This window comes from Geotrypetes seraphini, chromosome 12 (genome assembly GCF_902459505.1).
Source record: "Geotrypetes seraphini chromosome 12, aGeoSer1.1, whole genome shotgun sequence".
Classification (NCBI taxonomy): domain Eukaryota; kingdom Metazoa; phylum Chordata; class Amphibia; order Gymnophiona; family Dermophiidae; genus Geotrypetes; species Geotrypetes seraphini.
Window position 1 is genome coordinate 36,925,255 of NC_047095.1, and position 17,037 is coordinate 36,942,291.

Consider the following 17,037-nt stretch of genomic DNA (forward strand, 5'->3'; position numbering starts at 1 on the left):
AAGCATTCAAAGTGAAAAATATACATATATTCTATTGCTTCTACCTTTCATTTTCTTTTAACATTTTTAATATAATAGGTAAAACTTACCTTTATAAAAGCATAGCCAGCTCCATTGTCAGTAATGGTAAGACCAAGTGAATCCTCAGACTTCAACACATCTACTTCCTTTTTTACACCCTTCACATGGGCAAAAATGAAATCTTCAAGACCAATTTGGCCTCCCAAGAGTTTGTCCATATCAATTTTGTGTGTATTTAAAGTACAAAACAAAATCTGTACAAAATGAAAAAAAAGTTTTGTTCATTCCTCAAATAATCAAAGTAAAAAAGCACCATGTAGAGTCTGAATTTTATCTTTTTTAATGAAAGAAAGGGAAAAAAAATGTTTATTAAAAATTAAGTAAACACCAAAAAGTCCAACAGGACAGAGAACCCACGGGTATAAAACAGTATAAAAGAAAGTGGGAACGGACAATGAACACTCCACTGAAGATCACTGATGTAAGACCAACTTGTTTATTTCAGAAAAGGACACAAGCAGAAGCTGTGGGCCCGGCACAGCACTGTTTCGGTGTCTGAGGAACGCCTGCATCAGGGGTCACTGTGATGTATATGTTCATAGATGACAGGTCTGAGATAAAACAAAGCTCAGTCCAACTAACACAGAGTAATGCCAGAGTAACCAAAATCACTGAAAAGCTATGGAAATAAACAAGTTGGTTTTACATCAGTGATTTTCAGTGGGGTGTTCATTGTCCGTTCCCACTTCCTTTTGTACCATTTAAAAATTAAAACATTTCCCCCAGGGGGCTCTCTCTCTCTCTATATCAGCCTTATTCCATGAGACCTCTACCCAACCCTCTTATCTTTCTGAGGGAGGAAAGCCATTCAGCCACTTCAGTGCCATATTCTATAACAGTGTCAGCAGTGCCATTTTGGAATATGGTAAAACTGAATAACAGCCTACAAACCCCTTATAACCAAACACTAAGGCCTCTCTGTTCTTACTACCCATGCTCAAGGTTAGTAGTACAACTGGATTCAGGGATCCTTTTACAAAGCCGTGGTAATGGTTCCTTGCATGGCAAATGCAACAAAGCCCATAGGAACTGAATGGGTTTTGTCATATTTGCCACACGGGAATTGCTACCTTAGCTTTGTAAAAGAAGCCCTTAATGAAGAAATATCTTTACTATCCATGCATAAAGCAAAACATTATTAACTCAGATCATCATTATAGTGACAATATAATACAAAAGAAAAAAAACCCCAGACAAGTTTCTTGAGGACAGGCTCATTAACAATTGGACTAAACGAGCCAGACTAGTACACATTGAAGCTGCACAGTCAATGCTAACAGAGAACCATGTCTTTCATACACACAGAAAACACTTTCGCCCAGTATGGAATATGTAATCACAAACTACCCCCACCCCCTTTTACAAAACCATAGTGTGGTTTTTAGCACTGGCCATGGCAGTAAGAGCTCCGACGTTCATAGAATTCCTATGACCGTCAGAGCTGTTACCACCATGACCGACACTAAAAACTGTGTTATGGTTTTGTAAAATAAAAGAGGGGGGTAAATAGAAATATGTAGACAAAAGCTAAACTGAACCACCAAGGAGCTGAGCTCTGCATACAATAAAACTGTGGATGAGGATATTCTGAAAGATGATTTTATTTGTCACTCTTTGCAATATAAGAACATAAACCTTGCCTCTGCTAGGTCAGACCAGAGGTCCATCATGCCCAGCAGTCCGCTCATGCGGCAGCCCATCAGGTCCAGGACCTGTATAGTAGTCTTCTATCTATACCCTTCCATCCCTTTTTCCTTCAGGAATTTATCTAATCCTTTCTTGAACCCCGATATCGTGCTCTGTCCTACCACACCCTCTGGAAGCTCATTCCAGGCGTCTACCACCCTTTGGGTGAAGAAGAACTTCCTAGCGTTGGATCTGAATCCATCCCCTTTTAATTTTTCCGAGTGCCCTCTCGTTCTTGTAGTTTTCGAAAGTTTGAAGAATCTGTCCCTCTCCACTTTCTCTATGCCCTTCATGATCTTGTAAGTCTCTATCATGTCCCCTCTAAGTCTCCGCTTTTCCAGTGAAAAGAGCCCCAGTTTCTCTAGTCTTTCAGCATATGAAAAGTTTTCCATAACTTTTATCAATTGCATCGCTCTTTTCTGGACCCTCTCGAGTAACGCCATATCCTTCTTTAGGAACGGCGACCAATATTGGACACAGTATTCCAGATGCGGGCGCACCACCGCCCGATACAACGGCAGGATAACTTATTTCGTTCTGGTTGTAATACCTTTCTTGATAGTACCTAACATTCTATTTGCCTTCTTAGAGGCCGCTGCGCACTGTGCTGACAGCTTCATTGTCTTGTCCACTATTACCCCCAAGTCCTTTTCTTGGGTACTTTCACCCATTATCAGCCCTCCCATCGTATAGCTGTACCTCGGGTTTCTGTGTCCTACATGCAAGACTTTACATTTATCTACATTAAATTTCATCTGCCATCTCGTCGCCCACTCTCCTAGTTTGTTCAGGTCCCTTTGTAAATCTTCGCAGTCCTCTTTAGTCCTAACTCCACTAAATAGTTTGGTGTTGTCTGCGAATTTTATTACTTTGCACTTCGTCCCTGTTTCTAGATTATTTATAAATACATTGAACAGCAGCGGTCCGAGTACCGACCCCTGCGGAACACCACTCGTGACCCTCCTCCAGTCCGAGTAGTGGCCCTTCACTGCTACCCTTTGCTTTCCTCCTTTAGTTCTTTCAATACCCTAGGGTGGATTTCATCCCTGCTCAGTAGCCCTTGAAAAATCATCCCATTGTACCAGGAAGTCAAAGCGTTCTCTGACACCATCTACATAGCAACACTTTCATCTCTGGGATGCGAGCTTCTCTGTCCTTTGACATTGGGGATGGACGAGAATACCACCTGTGTACCTAACTGCTTCATCTTCTCTCCCAGAGATACAAAGTCACTTTTGATACATTTACAGGGGTACCTGGCAGTATCATTAGTGCCAGCGTCAATCAGATAATAGTCATCAAGCTTGATGAGTCTCGGCAAGCTCTCTGTAACATCTTGGATTTCGGCACCAGGCAGACAGCATACCTCCCGGGACATGATGTCTGGTCTGCAGATGGAAGCTTTTGTACTCCTCAAAAGTGAATCGCCAACCACCACTACCTTACGTCTCCTAGTGGTCAGGAATCCAGCAATTTGGGGGGATTTCAAGTTTTGGTCCTTACTCTTCCTGGGATGCTCTCATCTCCACTTCCAGAGCAGCATACCGGTTCTTCAGTTCTTCAGAAGGGTTCCCTAATCTGAGTCCAGCTGTCTTCCCTCAGCACTGCCAGGGCCGGCGTTAGGGGAGGGCAACCAGGGAAGCTGCCCTGGGATCCTGGTTTTACCTTGTTCCCTAGCTGAATGAGGCATAGCCTGAAGGCCAGCAATGGGGCTCCCTCCAAGTCTATATCCATTCAGAAAAACAACAGCACCGATCTTTCTACACGGGTTAACCGTCTGCAACAAGCCTATTTTAACACTCTCGGTAAAGAGCTTTTGCCTCTATCCGAACCGAAAAAGACAGTTAAAAAACAAAAACAAAACCAACCCCAAGCTGACAAGACGCAACCCCCTCCCGTCCGCCTGCTCGCTTAAGGTGCGCGCTCATTCAAAGGCATCCGCTCTTCCGTGATTTCCCTTCGATTCACAAGTGGTAGGCACAGTGCGCGCGCATTCTTAGCCCTGCCCATCCCATGCCTCTTGACTTCCTCTTGGCAGTGCTCGAAAAAGTGAGTCGGGGGTGCGTGCGCATTCTCAGGCCCCTCCCCTCTCCTATAATCTCCTCTCTTATCTCGGCAGTGCGCGAAAGAGCGGAATAAGGGAGCAGACGAATTCACACCTCCCCCCCCTTCTTACCTCAGCGGTGGGTAGATGGAAAGCCTCGGCTATCTTTGTGTACAGTTCTTTGATGTTGCTGAACCCCTCGATCTTACCCGTGGGGCTGCCGTGCGCCAGCTGCGCGTGAAAGACCAGGCGGGGGCGCAGGCTGGCGGGAGGAGGGGGCAGCCCGGCCACTTTGGCTGCGCTCCCTTCCTCGTTTTCCACCAACCTGGATGTCTCTTTCGACTTGGCTTTTTTCTTGCCCCTCGAGAACCCGAGAGGCATTTTCCCCAGCAAGGACGCCAGACTTTTAGTGGGCCAGAGAGGCTGCTAGCTCTGCTTCCAGGCGCACACCTCTTCGCCCCCCGTCTCGGCCTGGTGTCGCTTGTCTCAAATTCGACTTTGTCCTTCCTTGGCCCTGCAGCTTCTTCCCGCTGCCCCAGTCACCAGGTGAAGGAGCAAGTGGGCTGGCAGCGCCACTTCCTCCTTCTCTCGAGCCGAGGAACTGCAGGTGCTGCTGCTTTCGTCTCTAGTACACCTGCAAACGCGATTTTATTCTTTCCAGCAGTAGGTAATGCTGGAAAGAAACCAGAAGAGACTTAACAAAATGTGTGTCTGGAGGCAAAAATAACGTATTCCTTTGAAGAAAGGGGGCAAATTTGGCGTGGAGGGACAATCAAGGAAGACACCGTAGTAGGGCTGATTGTCAAAACTAGTTCAGAAGCTGCTAAGGATTAGATAATTTAAATACCTTTTATTCCAAGTGATAAATATCAGTTGTGATATATGATTCAACCACTCTTAATAGCTATAAATTTCATAATTTTACTGAAGCTTTGGACCTCAGAAACACCACTCATCGCTCAAATGTTTATCATAGCAATAGGCTCACTGGCCCACTTTTTTATCCTAATTGGATTTCAATATTTTAAGTGCAACAGTTTCAAAGTGCCTTAAAGTGCTACTAGTCAAATGCTTTTACATATGTACTAAAGGTTTATGACTTATCTCAGTTTTTATGATCGGAGAAACTCGGATCCGACGGGTTTCACGTATTCAACGCTTTATCAAGAATCGTTTCCCACAATCACTCCGTCATCACCCGACCATGGTGATTGTGGGAAACGGTCTTTGATAAAGCGATGAATACGCGAAACATGTTGGATCCGAGTTTCTCCGATCATAAAAACTGAGATAAGTCATAAACCTTTAGTACATATGTAAAAGCATTTGACTAGTAGCACTTTAAGGCACTTTTTAAGCATTTTGAAACTGTTGCACTTTAAATATTGAAATCCAATTAGGATAAAAAAGTGGGCCAGTGAAGAGACAACATGTCAAGCTTATCGCTATGATAAACATTTGAGCGATGAGTGGTGTTTCTGAGGTCTGAAGTTTCAGTAAAGTTATGAAATTTATAGCTATTAAGAGTGGTTGAATCATATCACAACTGATATTTATCACTTGGAATAAGAGGTATTTATGAGCTATATGCGATTCCAAGTTAGAGTACTATTGAAGAAATAACCATCTTAGAAGGATTAGAGAATGACACGGGGACAAATTTTTTCCCCCGTCCCCACAGGAACTCATTTTCCCATCCCATCCCATCCCATCCCTGCGAGTTCTTTTCCTGTCCCTGCCCCATTCCTGCATGCTCCATCCTCATCTGCACATGCCTACACTTTAAAATCATAAGTAGCAACATTCTAGAGCTCAGATTGTGATGTCATAATGCCTCATTCCACCAATGCCTAAGCTCCATCCTCATCTGCACAAGCCTCAAACACTTTAAAATCATAAGTAGCAACATTCTAGAGCTCAGATTGTGATGTCATAATGCCTCATTCCACCAATACCTAAGCTCCATCCTCATCTGCACAAGCCTCAAACACTTTAAAATCAAAAGTAGCAACATTCTAGAGCTCAGATTGTGATGTCATAATGCCTCATTCCACCAATGCCTAAGCTCCATCCTCATCTGCACAAGCCTCAAACACTTCAAAATCACAAGTTTTTGTGCAGTTGAGGCAGAGTTTACAGGAATGGGACAGGGACAAAACTCATGGGGATGGGGACAAATTTGTCCTCGTGTCATTCTCTACTAATGATCTCGTGATTTTCCTGTCAACCTTTGGGTAATGGAAGGTGACCCTAAACTAGATATGGGTAACAGAGAAAACTGCATAGGGTGGCAAAGTTTAAAGCAGCCAAATAGTCAAGCAGATCGTCGACTTTAGTGAATTGGGGCCTATGGCTGTAAAACGTTTACGGCTTAGTTTGTAATGATTAAGCTCAGTGCACACATGAGATAAGGATTGAATAAGCAAGGCATAGGAAATGTCTCGCGTTCCCCAGTAGTAGCAAGATATTTCTAAGGAGAAGCAGTAAAGCCACGGAAAAGACTCGGGGCGGGACAGAACCCTGCCTGAAGTTTAAAAATAAAAATCTTATATACACAGTTAATATAGAAAATCAAAATGAAGTGGGACTATCCTGCAGGACTTTTAAGTTAATGAGCCTAATTGGCAAATACCTGCCTTGTGGGGGAAAACAAGCAGAAGAAGATGGCATGTTATTGATGTTTTGGACTGTGTTTTGAAGAAACTGCATATTTTGTGTTATGAACACACATTAGTGCCAAGAGAAGGCACATGTCTGAACTTTATTTTGCTTCATACCCTGAAAAGGGAACAATAAAGAATTTTAATTTTATGCACAAGAAAAGTGTTTTGCCTTTTTAATCTTAGATAAGCATTCCTACCCAAGACCACTCCAGTATCCTCTCGGCTGGTCTGTGCTGAGGTTCAGGGCTCTGCCTTTGGTTGACCCTGCATCCCACCATAATATAATATTTTTCATCTTATTTCCTTAAGCACTTTAATTTAGAAGTGAGCCCGCACAGGACAGAGAGGGAAGCTTTTCAACGTGCCTTAAGACAATGCAATTTTACTTATTATGTAATCTGCTTAGGTTTAAGTGGAATAGAAATGTTAAAAATAAATAAATAAGATGCATCCTTGCTTGATTCCACATTTTATTGGAAACCAATCAGTGTTGCCATATTCTTTTCTTACTGCAGCTTCTTGATTTTCGTAGAGGCTTTTTATCAGCTGAGTTATGTGTTTGGGTATTCCCGTTTGTGCTAGAGTTCTCCATAGTTTATCATGGTCCACACAGTCAAAAGCTTTGCTGTAGTCGATGAAGCAAAAGTATAGGGGTTATGGTATTCTTTGCTCTTCTCCAATATCCATCTAACTTTGGCAATAATGTCTCTTGTTTCTCGACGTTCTTGCTCAACATATGATTGTTGCCTTCGATATATTATTTTAAACATAGTAACATAGTAGATGACGGCAGATAAAGACCCAAAAGGTCCATCCAGTCTGCTCAACCTCAACCAAACGGCCACATACAGACACAAACCGTGCAAGTCTTTCCAGTATTGACCTTATTTCTTCAATATTTACTATTATTTTCTGATTCTAGATCCTCTGTGTTCATCCCATGCTTTTTTGAAATCTGTCACCGTTTTCCTCTCCACACCTCTCGGGAGCACATTCCAAGCATCCACCACCCTCTCCGTAAAGTAGAATTTCCTTACATTGCTCTTGAGTCTACTACCTCTTGACCTCAAATTATGTCCTTTTGGTTTTACCATTTTCTTTTCTCTGGAAAAGATTTTGTTCTACATTAATACCTTTAAAGTACTTGAACATCTGAATCATATCTCCCATCCCTCCTTTCCTCTAGGGTATACATATTCGGGGATTACAGTCTCTCCTTATACATCTTTGGGCATAAACCGCCTATCATTTTCGTTGTCCTCTTCTGGACCGCTTCAAGTCTTCAAGGATTCCTTGAATTCAGATCCTATCAAGTACTCAAAGAAGACAAACTCTCCTTCAGCTGGAACAACAACTGCGGACTACCCCAAGGCTCCCCGCTATCACCGACCCTCTTCAACATCTACCTCATCTCACTGGGTCACCTACTACAGAGCTTAAATCTCACCTTCCACATTTACGCTGACGACATCACCGTCGTTCTCCCACTATCCGATATCTCACCAAATTTCATCATTCACCTAACCAATATCCTAAACCAAATAGAACTTTGGATGAAGGCCTTCAAACTCAAACTGAACACAGAAAAAACTAAATTCTTCCTAGCCTCTCCCAACGAGCAGATTAAAGACAACATGATCCAAGTGAACGGCAAAAATTACGAAATTGCCCAATCTATTAAAATACTAGGGATTACCCTTGACAGACATCTAACACTAGAAAAACACACTGATCTAATGTTCAAAAAATGCATCTCTACTCTTTGGAAACTTCGCACTATCAAAAAACTCTTTGACGAGTCATCCTTTCGTCTACTAGTACAAGCCTCCATCCTGAGTACTCTGGACTACTGCAACATCATATTTTTGGGAGCTTACAAAAAATCACTCCACAAGCTAAGACTAATCCAGAACACAGCAGTCCGCCTCATCTTCGGGCTAAAAAAATGGGAACATATCTCCCCATATCTCCAAATTCTTTACTGGCTGCCAGTAGAATCCAGAATACTTTTCAAGTTCGCCTGCATCAGTTTCAAAGCCATCTTCGGAATGCTTCCAACTTACCTAGCTTCCCAAATCCTCACCAACTGCCCACAAAAGATCTCCCGCAGAACTAACCTCTTCACTTACCCATCCCTGAAATCATGTCACTACATGAAGTACCTAGACAGAATGCTTTCATTCCAAGCAGCCAAACTGAACACATGGCTAGCAAAACCAATACTCGAGGCCACATCATACACTGACTTCAGAAAGTCTCTGAAGACCCTTCTTTTCAACAACACCTAAGTTTCTCCCCCTCACCCAGCTATATCCCCTCCAAATGCCCACCCCACCCTTCCTTCCCCCTCCAACGCTTATGGCTGGGTTCCTCTCTTACTCACATTGTTTATTTCCTCCCGTAATTCAGCGTTTAACTCTTGCATCCTGTTCAAATTGTAATATCCTGTATCTTACTGTAAAAATCCTGTACCGGTCCACTCTGTAAATCACTTTATCCTATGGTAACCCTCCCCGGTACCTGCTCACTTTGTATTAACCTGTATCGTATTGTAAACTTCTCCTGTTCCTGGTCACTTTGTAATATCCTATTCAATTTGTATTAACCTGTATCGCATTGTAATCATCTCCTGTTCCTGTATCTTGTCCCTGCTCTCTTTGCAATATCTTCTCCTCTCTGTAAACTTCCCCCATTATCGCTTCCAAATTGTAATTCCCTGTATATTATTCATTGTAATTCCAACTTATTATGCACACTCTTCAACTTAGCCTATGTATCTCAAATCCCTGGTTCCAATTCCTAGCTTATTTCCTGTTCCAAACATATGTATCTTGTTGTAAACATATGTCTCCTGCTGTAAACACTGCACGACCTTCTTTGTAAACCGCTTCGAACTTATGGTATAGCGGTATATAAGAAATAAAATTATTATTATTATTATTATGTCCTTCACCAGATATGGACTCCAAAACTGAACACAATACTCTAAGTGGGACCTCACCAATGACCTGTACACCTTCTTTCTTCTACTTGTTACATCTCTCTTTATGCAGCCGAGCATCCTTCTGGCAGCAGCCTCCGCCTTGTCACACTGTTTTTTTGCCTTTAGATCTTTGGACACTATCACTCCAAGGTCCCTCTCCCCATCCATGCATATCAGCCTCTCACCTCCTAGCATATACCTTCTGATTATTACTCCCCAAATGCATTACTCTGCCTTTATTTGCATTGAATTTTAGTTGCCAGATATTAGACCATTCTTCTAACTTTTGTAGATCCTTTTTCATGTTTTCCACTCCCTCCTCGGTGTCTACTCTGTTACAAATCTTGGTATCATCCGCTAAAAGGCAAACCTTTTCCTTCTAACCCTTCAGCAATGTCATTAAAAAGTAAATCATAAACAAATGAATCAATAAACAATATCTCAAGAACAAAAATTAAAATAATAATAAAATTGGTTCATATACAGTATATAAAGGCAAAGGCCTAATGATTAAAAGTTTGAAACATTGATAAAGGATAAGAGTCTACTGTACATGTATACTGTAGGTACATTTCAGTGAAATGTGACAACTTAGATAATAGGAGTGAACTGATGCTCATTACAATACAGTTCATTCTCATTATTTGTGTTTTCCCAATTTGCAATTTCGCTTATCTGTGGTTAATTGTGACTGCTATTCATGCCATGTGTTTGTGTATTCACAGACCTCTGACCTTAGAAAAAAAGCTTTGTTTCCTTTCTCTTTCACTTCTAGTTTTAGATTTACTTCCAGAAAAAGTCACTGAGCATCAAGAGAGTGAATTAAAAGCATGAGAGAGTTACAAGCATCTTCAGGTGCAGCTCCAAAGAGAAAGAAGCATGTTACGAGTGACAAAATACCTGTTTTCCAGTGCAATAGGAATGGTATGCTGAACTGTAAAGTTATCCTCACATAGTTGCGAGCACTCTGCAGAAGATATCAATCGCAGCTTTTCAGCTTCTCCTCCTTCTTTCTGGTCTTTGCTGCCCTTTCAGTTCATCTTCTGCAGGCAAGCATGAAGATGCTTGATGTATTCCCTTTATTGTTTTATTTTTGTGGTGTTTTTTTGCAGTCTTTTTCATTTGTGTCTTTTATGCAGCTCCATGACCAGCTGTGCCTGCTTAGTTTAGGCCAGTCAAATATTTGAGAGGCTGGGTATTTTGTTTGAAAAAAATTAATTTTCTGTGGTTTTTTTTTTTGTAATAACTTTTCTGAACAACATGTGCTAAGCTGAAAAGGGAGAGATGGACGGTGTAGGAAGAAAATGGAGGGAAGGGACTTGATGAAGGGGAGGAATGGAGAGAGAGGGAATTTGAGGGGGAAAATGGGGAGAGAGAAATGGATGTGGGAGAAAATGGGGGGAGAGAGATGGGACTAGGAGGCTGGAAAGCGGCAAGATGGGAGAGCTAGGGGGTGAGAGAAGGAGATAAAGTTGATAGGTAGGTGAAAAGTTTAAGTTGAGTGAAATTTGAGTGGACAGGGCAAAAAGGAAGGAAAGAAAGAAAGAACTAAAAAGGAAAAATCAGTATGTCAGAGACAGATACTGTATATTGAGAACAAGACAGGAGAGAGGAGAAATGAAAAAGAGACAACAGCCATTGGAAACAGCAGAAAGACAGGAAAGCAGACAAGGAACTGGAACCAGCATAATAGAACATGAAACTGTCTAGAAAACAAAGGTAGAATAAAGGGCTCCCTTTATAAAGATGCATTAGGGCCTTAACGGGTGGAACAGCGCGCACTAAAATGCCACGCGTGCTAGCCACCACCGCCTCCTCTTGAGCAAGTGGTAGTTTTTTGGGTAGCACACGCTAATCCAGTGCGTGCACTAAAAACGCTAGCACACCTTTGAAAAGGAGCCCAAAGTGTTTTGTTTAGAATGTACTAATTGAAATATGTTAGCTTTGGGAAATATTAATTATAGATGTCTTTGTACTGTATTCAGTACAAAATATGGAGCCCCTTTTCAAGTTTTGTATTTCACAATGTGCTTGGTAGTGGAGAGCTTTGTGTTGCTATTGCTCAGACAACATGAAAATCAGGATTTTGTTGTCAATGGTGACTTTCATGGAGAAATGTTCTAGTTTTGACCTGCACTTTGTGGGGAAATAGAATATCAGTTCCCATATAACTAATTTTATTTTGGTGTATTATTAACAGCTCATCCCTCGCCTCAGGCAGCAGATTGCCTTGAGCTGCCACTACTTGAAACTATCCTATATTTGGGCCATTGTGATAGTACTATATGTATTCATCTTAAATAGCTGTTCCTGGAACATTCCTATGTGCTGAGCAACAGCAGCTTGAAAACAACATGGCCAATAGTTGCTATGGAACTATGTTATAATGTGACCTATGTAAATAGTACGTAAACAGAATGATTCACTGCTGTAGTAGAGCATGACCAGAACACAGTCAATCTAAAATGTGGAGGGTAAGAGATTTACGTACCAAACATTCTGTTTCCAAAGCAAAAAAGAAAGGATTGAGAATCACATTGTCTCACAAATGAGTATTTACAGCAACACATTTTAAATTACCTCTACAAAAATGTCAACATTTCAAACATAGTAAAATACTGTAAGGTACAACAGAAATGTTTAAAATTTAAACTATAAAATTTACCTACATTATTCTACTTCCTGAATGGTTATATTTCTTATGTTACAGTAGATGCAATGGAATAGCCAAAACTGAGTTTTTTATGTGGCTTAAGACTAACATATCATCAGCCAAAATAAATTAGTGTATTATATGGAGAAATTAGGTTCTTACCTGCTAATTTTCTTTCTTTTAGTCCCTCCAGACCGGCACAGACTGGTGGGATTACGCTCTTCTGCCAGCAGGTAGAGACTGAGAACATACTCAATTCTAACAGTACAAATGGGCTGTGCAATCCCTCCTACAATCAGTCTGACGAATAGCCAAGCAGGAGCCATACAAACAGTCCAGCTGGAAAAACGTTTTTATTTTTTGCCATGTATTTTGATTTGAAAGAAACTCAACTGTTGGAGAAGGATCAAAACAGGCAACCAAAACTGTTCCTACAGTTTACCAGCTACACCAGACGAACCAGAAAAGGCAAGAAAAAGAACAAAATCACAAGATCACATTACCAGAAAAAAAAACAGCTCTTCACATTATCATGCACAAACAATGGGAGCGTTCTGTGCTGGAGTGACCAAAAGAACGAAAATAAGCAGGTAAGAACCTAATTTCTCCTTCTTTATCATCCCTCCAGACCGGCACAAGCAGATGGGATGTACTAAAGCAGTACTCATCATGGGTGGGACCCCCAAAGGGTTGCCATAAGAACATGCTCACCAAAAACTGCGTCCTGATGTGCCTAAATATCCACCCTGTAGTGACGCACAAAAGAATGCAGAGAAGATCAAACTGCAGCTTTACAGATATCCACCAGAGACACAAGAGAAGACTCAGTCCAGGAAGCTGCCTGACCCCAAGTGAAATGAGCTTTGAGAAATTCCTTAACAGGTTTCTTCTGAAGAAGATACGCCAAAGTGATAGCCTCTGATCCAGCGTGTAATCGAAGCCCTAGAGGCACCTTCCCCCTTACGACTGTCTGCTAGAAGAATAAAAAGACAATCCAACCATTAGAACTCCCGAGTCATTTTCTGCACACATCCAACTTGCATAACTGCCTCTGCTCAAAAGTACACTGCCGACTACTCAAAACCAGAAGGGCAATGGTCTGATTCATATGAAAGTGGGAAATGACCTTAGGAAGAAAGGACGGAACAGGATGCAACACCACACACTCCTGTGCACGACAAAAAACTTGCAACTTTAACACACGTCTCACAGAAAAACCATCTTCAAAGTAAGGTCTTTCAGTGTGCAGGAGCTAAGGGGCTCAAACGGAAGACAAATCCACACCAAAAGCAACAGATTGAGATCCCAAGCCGGAACTGAAGGGTGAACTGGAGACCAAATCAACTTTGCTGCCCTTAAGAACTGGATCACATCAGGAAGAGACGACAATCAATGACCACGCAAGGGACCTTGAAAAGAGGACAAAGCCATCATTTGAACCTTCAAGGAGGGCCAGACAAAGTCACAGTCCAGGCCATCCTGCAAAAACTTCAAAATGTATGGAAGAAACGCCGCAAGGGAATTACCATCCGAGTGGAACACCAGTCCTTGAAGAGGCACCAGATGTACACATGAGCCCGAGAGGTGGAGAACCCCCGAGAACCTAAAAGAGTAGACACCACTTTATCTGAATATCCTTTCATGCTTAGGCATTGCCTTTTAAGTGTCAAGTGATAAGACAACAGTGACCCAGATCAAACATGGGAATGGGATCCAGGGTCAGATCATTCAAGAGGGGCCAAGGAAGGGGACCTGCCACGAAAAGATGAACCAGATCCCCTTACCACGGGTACCTGGGCTAATCTGGAGCCACCAGGATCACACAGCCTGTGTGACGGGCAATGTGAAAAAGAACTCTGCCCACCAGCGGCCACGGAGGAAAGACATACAGTAGGCTGTCCGTCAGCCAGGCCTGCACCAGAGCATCTAGCCCCTCGACCTGACAATCTCTGTGCTGACTGAAGAACTTCCGTGCCTTGGAGTTGTAACATGTGGCCGACCGCATGACCTAACTATCAGATCAAAGGCGTCCATTCCAAAACACCACTCACCAGGATACAGCACATGACGACTAAGGAAATCTGCCTAGACAATATCCACCCCTGCAATATGGGAATCCAAGATGTTCAGAAGGTGAACCTCCACCCACCCCATGAGAAGCGCTGCCTCCTGCGCTACCAGGTGATTCTTGATTCCCCCCTGATGATTTACGTAAGCCACCGCAGTGGCATTGTTGCAGAGAACCTGCATAGCTTTGCCCTCCAGCAAGGACTGGAAGGCTGCCAACACCCACCGAGTGGTTCTGATCTCCAAAATGTTCATCAACCTAGATTCCTCTTCTGGTGATCAGCTGCCCTGAGCTGAACAACCAAGACACTGGGCTCCCCAGCTGAGAAGACTAGCATCCCTGAAAAGCACTGTCTACTGGGGCTGATCTAGACCTACTACCTGGACCAGTTTGCAGGACTGAAACCACCAGCACAGGCTGCGATGAACTAACCTATGAAGAGGGACCAGAGTGGGGATCCCCGCTGAAGAAGAGCACACTGAAGGGGGCGCATGTGAGCCCAAGCCCCCTCTTTGGAGGACCAACCTCCAAAGAGGCCACCATTGACCCCAAGACCTAAAGAAATTCCTGAGCCTGGGGACAATGAGAATCCATCAGGGAGCAAAGCTGTGACTGCAATTTCAGCATCCGGGCCTCAGGAAGGAACACCCTCCCCAGACTGGTGTCAAACAGAACTCCGAGATACTCCAAGCATTGAGATAGAGCAGGGGTAGGGAACTCCGGTCCTCAAGAGCCAGTCCGGTTTTCAGGATTTCTCCAATGAATATGCATATAGATCTCATGCATATTCATTGGGGAAATCCTGAAAACCCGACTGGAATACGGCTTTCGAGGACCGGAGTTCCCTACTCTTGGAAAGGTTGACCACCCAGCCTAATGACTGCAGCAACTCCATGACATGCGCCATGACTCGGGAGCTGAAAGGAAATGGGAAACAGATAGTGGGGAGAAGACGCTGAAGGGAAATGGGGAAGACAGAGTGGGGAGAAGACGCTGAACGGAAATGGGGAAGAAGATGCTGAAGGGAAATTGGAAAGAGTGGGGAGAAGATGCTGAAGGGAAATTAGGAAGACAGAGTGAGCAGAAAACACTGAAGGGAAATGGGGAAGACAGAGTGGGGAGAAGACGCTGAAGGGAAATGGGGAACAGAGAGTGAGGAGAAGATGCTGGAAGGGAAGAAGACAGGGATGCCAGACTATGGGGGGAGCGGAGGTAAGAAGATGGGTGCCAGACCAATTGGGGGGGTGAAGGGAGAGGCACAGTAACAGACTGGAGCAAATGGAAGATACAGAGAGAAGACAGACAGTGGTTGAAAGGAACTGAATGAGAAGATGAGGAAACCAGAAACCAGACAACAAAGGCAGAAAAAATAATTTCTATTTATTTATTTTCTTTATTTTCTTTTTTTGCTTTAGGATAAAGTAGTATATTAGTTGTGTTTATAAAAATTTATAAACAAAACCCTGCAGCTGAACATCTCTTTTTCTAGTTCAGCAGCCAGAACTTTGATTTATAAGGAAGGAATAAGCTAAATATTGCAGTACTGAGGCTTGTATGGATGCTGCGGGGATAGTAGTCGTGGGGACAGTGGTCACAGGGATGGGGTGGTGACGGGGACAAATTTTTTCCCCGTGTCATTCTCGACTGTGGACTGAATGGAAAAAGGCACAGGAGAACAGTCTAGGACCAAAGCCAGAGAAGTGGAAGGTATAAAATCCAAATGGAGCTCTTTCAGAACATCATCCGTAAAGAGATGGACAGAAGGCTGCTTAAAACGTGAAGAAGGGTCAGCACCCCAAATCCGGACGCTCAGGGTGGCCAAGGAGACAAATCTCAGCAAAGGCATCAGCCGGATCTAAATTAAATACAGTGGCAGGAGACAGAAGAATCATAAAATCTGCATGGCAACTACTGCAATCAAGGTCTGGCACAGCCAGATGAGAAGGCTCCCAAACAGGAAGATTCGCTAGAGACACAACAGACTGAAAAAGCCCCGACGCACCTGCCAGCTGCATCAAAAGAGCGGGGTCTGAGGATACACCTTTCAGAGGAGCCAAATAAAATCCGGTGAAAAGACCGACTCTGCAACCATGGCAAGGCTCTGTTGAGGTACATGCGTCATGCCAAAAGAGTCTCCAGACACGGAAAGCAGGTGTTTTGCGCCAGACTCCAGAACAGCCTCTGGCCGAGATTTTCTTTGGAAAGCACGGACCCAGGCCAGCTCTCCAGCCCAAGATTACTTGGAGGAGGTGAAGTCCGAAGCTCCTGCCCCCTCCCCCAGTGCGCTACAGCATAGAGAATGACACGGTGAAAAATTTGGTCCCCGTCACCGCCCCGTCCCCGTCTCACCATCCTCTGCACCGCCCCTTCACCGCCCCGTCACCGCCACTGCAACCCCATTCACCGCCCCGTCACCGTCACCGCTGCATACATAAAAGCCTCAAACGGGTACGATTTTATATACTTTTCTTTATTTACGTATAAAGGAAACATTCTTTAAAACTTTAAAACTTAGTTAAATATTAGTTAATAACTATACAAAAACAAAACACGCAGAGAAAAAATTAATTAATATAAATTCTCAAAACTGACACATTTTGATCACTAAATTTAAAATAGTTATTTTTCATACAGTTTTTCAATCACTAATCTTCCACCACCCCTGGGGCTAGCAATGCAAAAACAAACACGACATGTACTTTAAATGCTTACAATGTTAGCCTACATGGTAAGTAGACGCGGCCGCTGTACCTAATCGCGGCAAAGATCTCCCTGCCGTGATTAGCATAGTGACCGCGGCTACGGCTGCAAGTCTCCCCTCCCCCCAGCGATCACGGCAGGAGGGCACCCAACCCCTCC

General features: G+C 43.2%; 1 protein-coding gene and 1 long non-coding RNA gene across 4 annotated transcripts in view; one reads left to right on the top strand and one right to left on the bottom strand.

The window, feature by feature from the left end:
• GIPC2 (GIPC PDZ domain containing family member 2) overlaps nt 1-4,577 on the bottom strand; it is a 29,359-nt gene extending 24,782 nt beyond the window's left edge. The window contains exons 1-2 of one of the 3 annotated variants that reach the window (XM_033916018.1): nt 3,944-4,577; nt 90-275 (exon numbers count right to left, since the gene is read on the bottom strand). In XM_033916018.1, the coding sequence (XP_033771909.1) occupies nt 90-275; nt 3,944-4,192 (435 nt within the window). In that variant the 5' untranslated portion in view covers nt 4,193-4,577. Of the gene's footprint in view, nt 1-89; nt 276-3,133; nt 3,533-3,635; nt 3,810-3,943 lie in introns of those variants that run through there. The other 2 variants (XM_033916019.1, XM_033916020.1) reach the window with 2 other exon arrangements.
• The window catches only part of LOC117346454, a 30,389-nt gene continuing 17,220 nt past the window's right edge, over nt 3,869-17,037 (top strand). Inside the window, exons 1-2 of the long non-coding RNA XR_004536593.1 lie at nt 3,869-3,950; nt 12,295-12,700. This is a non-coding gene — a long non-coding RNA (uncharacterized LOC117346454). The remainder of the gene's footprint in view (nt 3,951-12,294; nt 12,701-17,037) is intronic.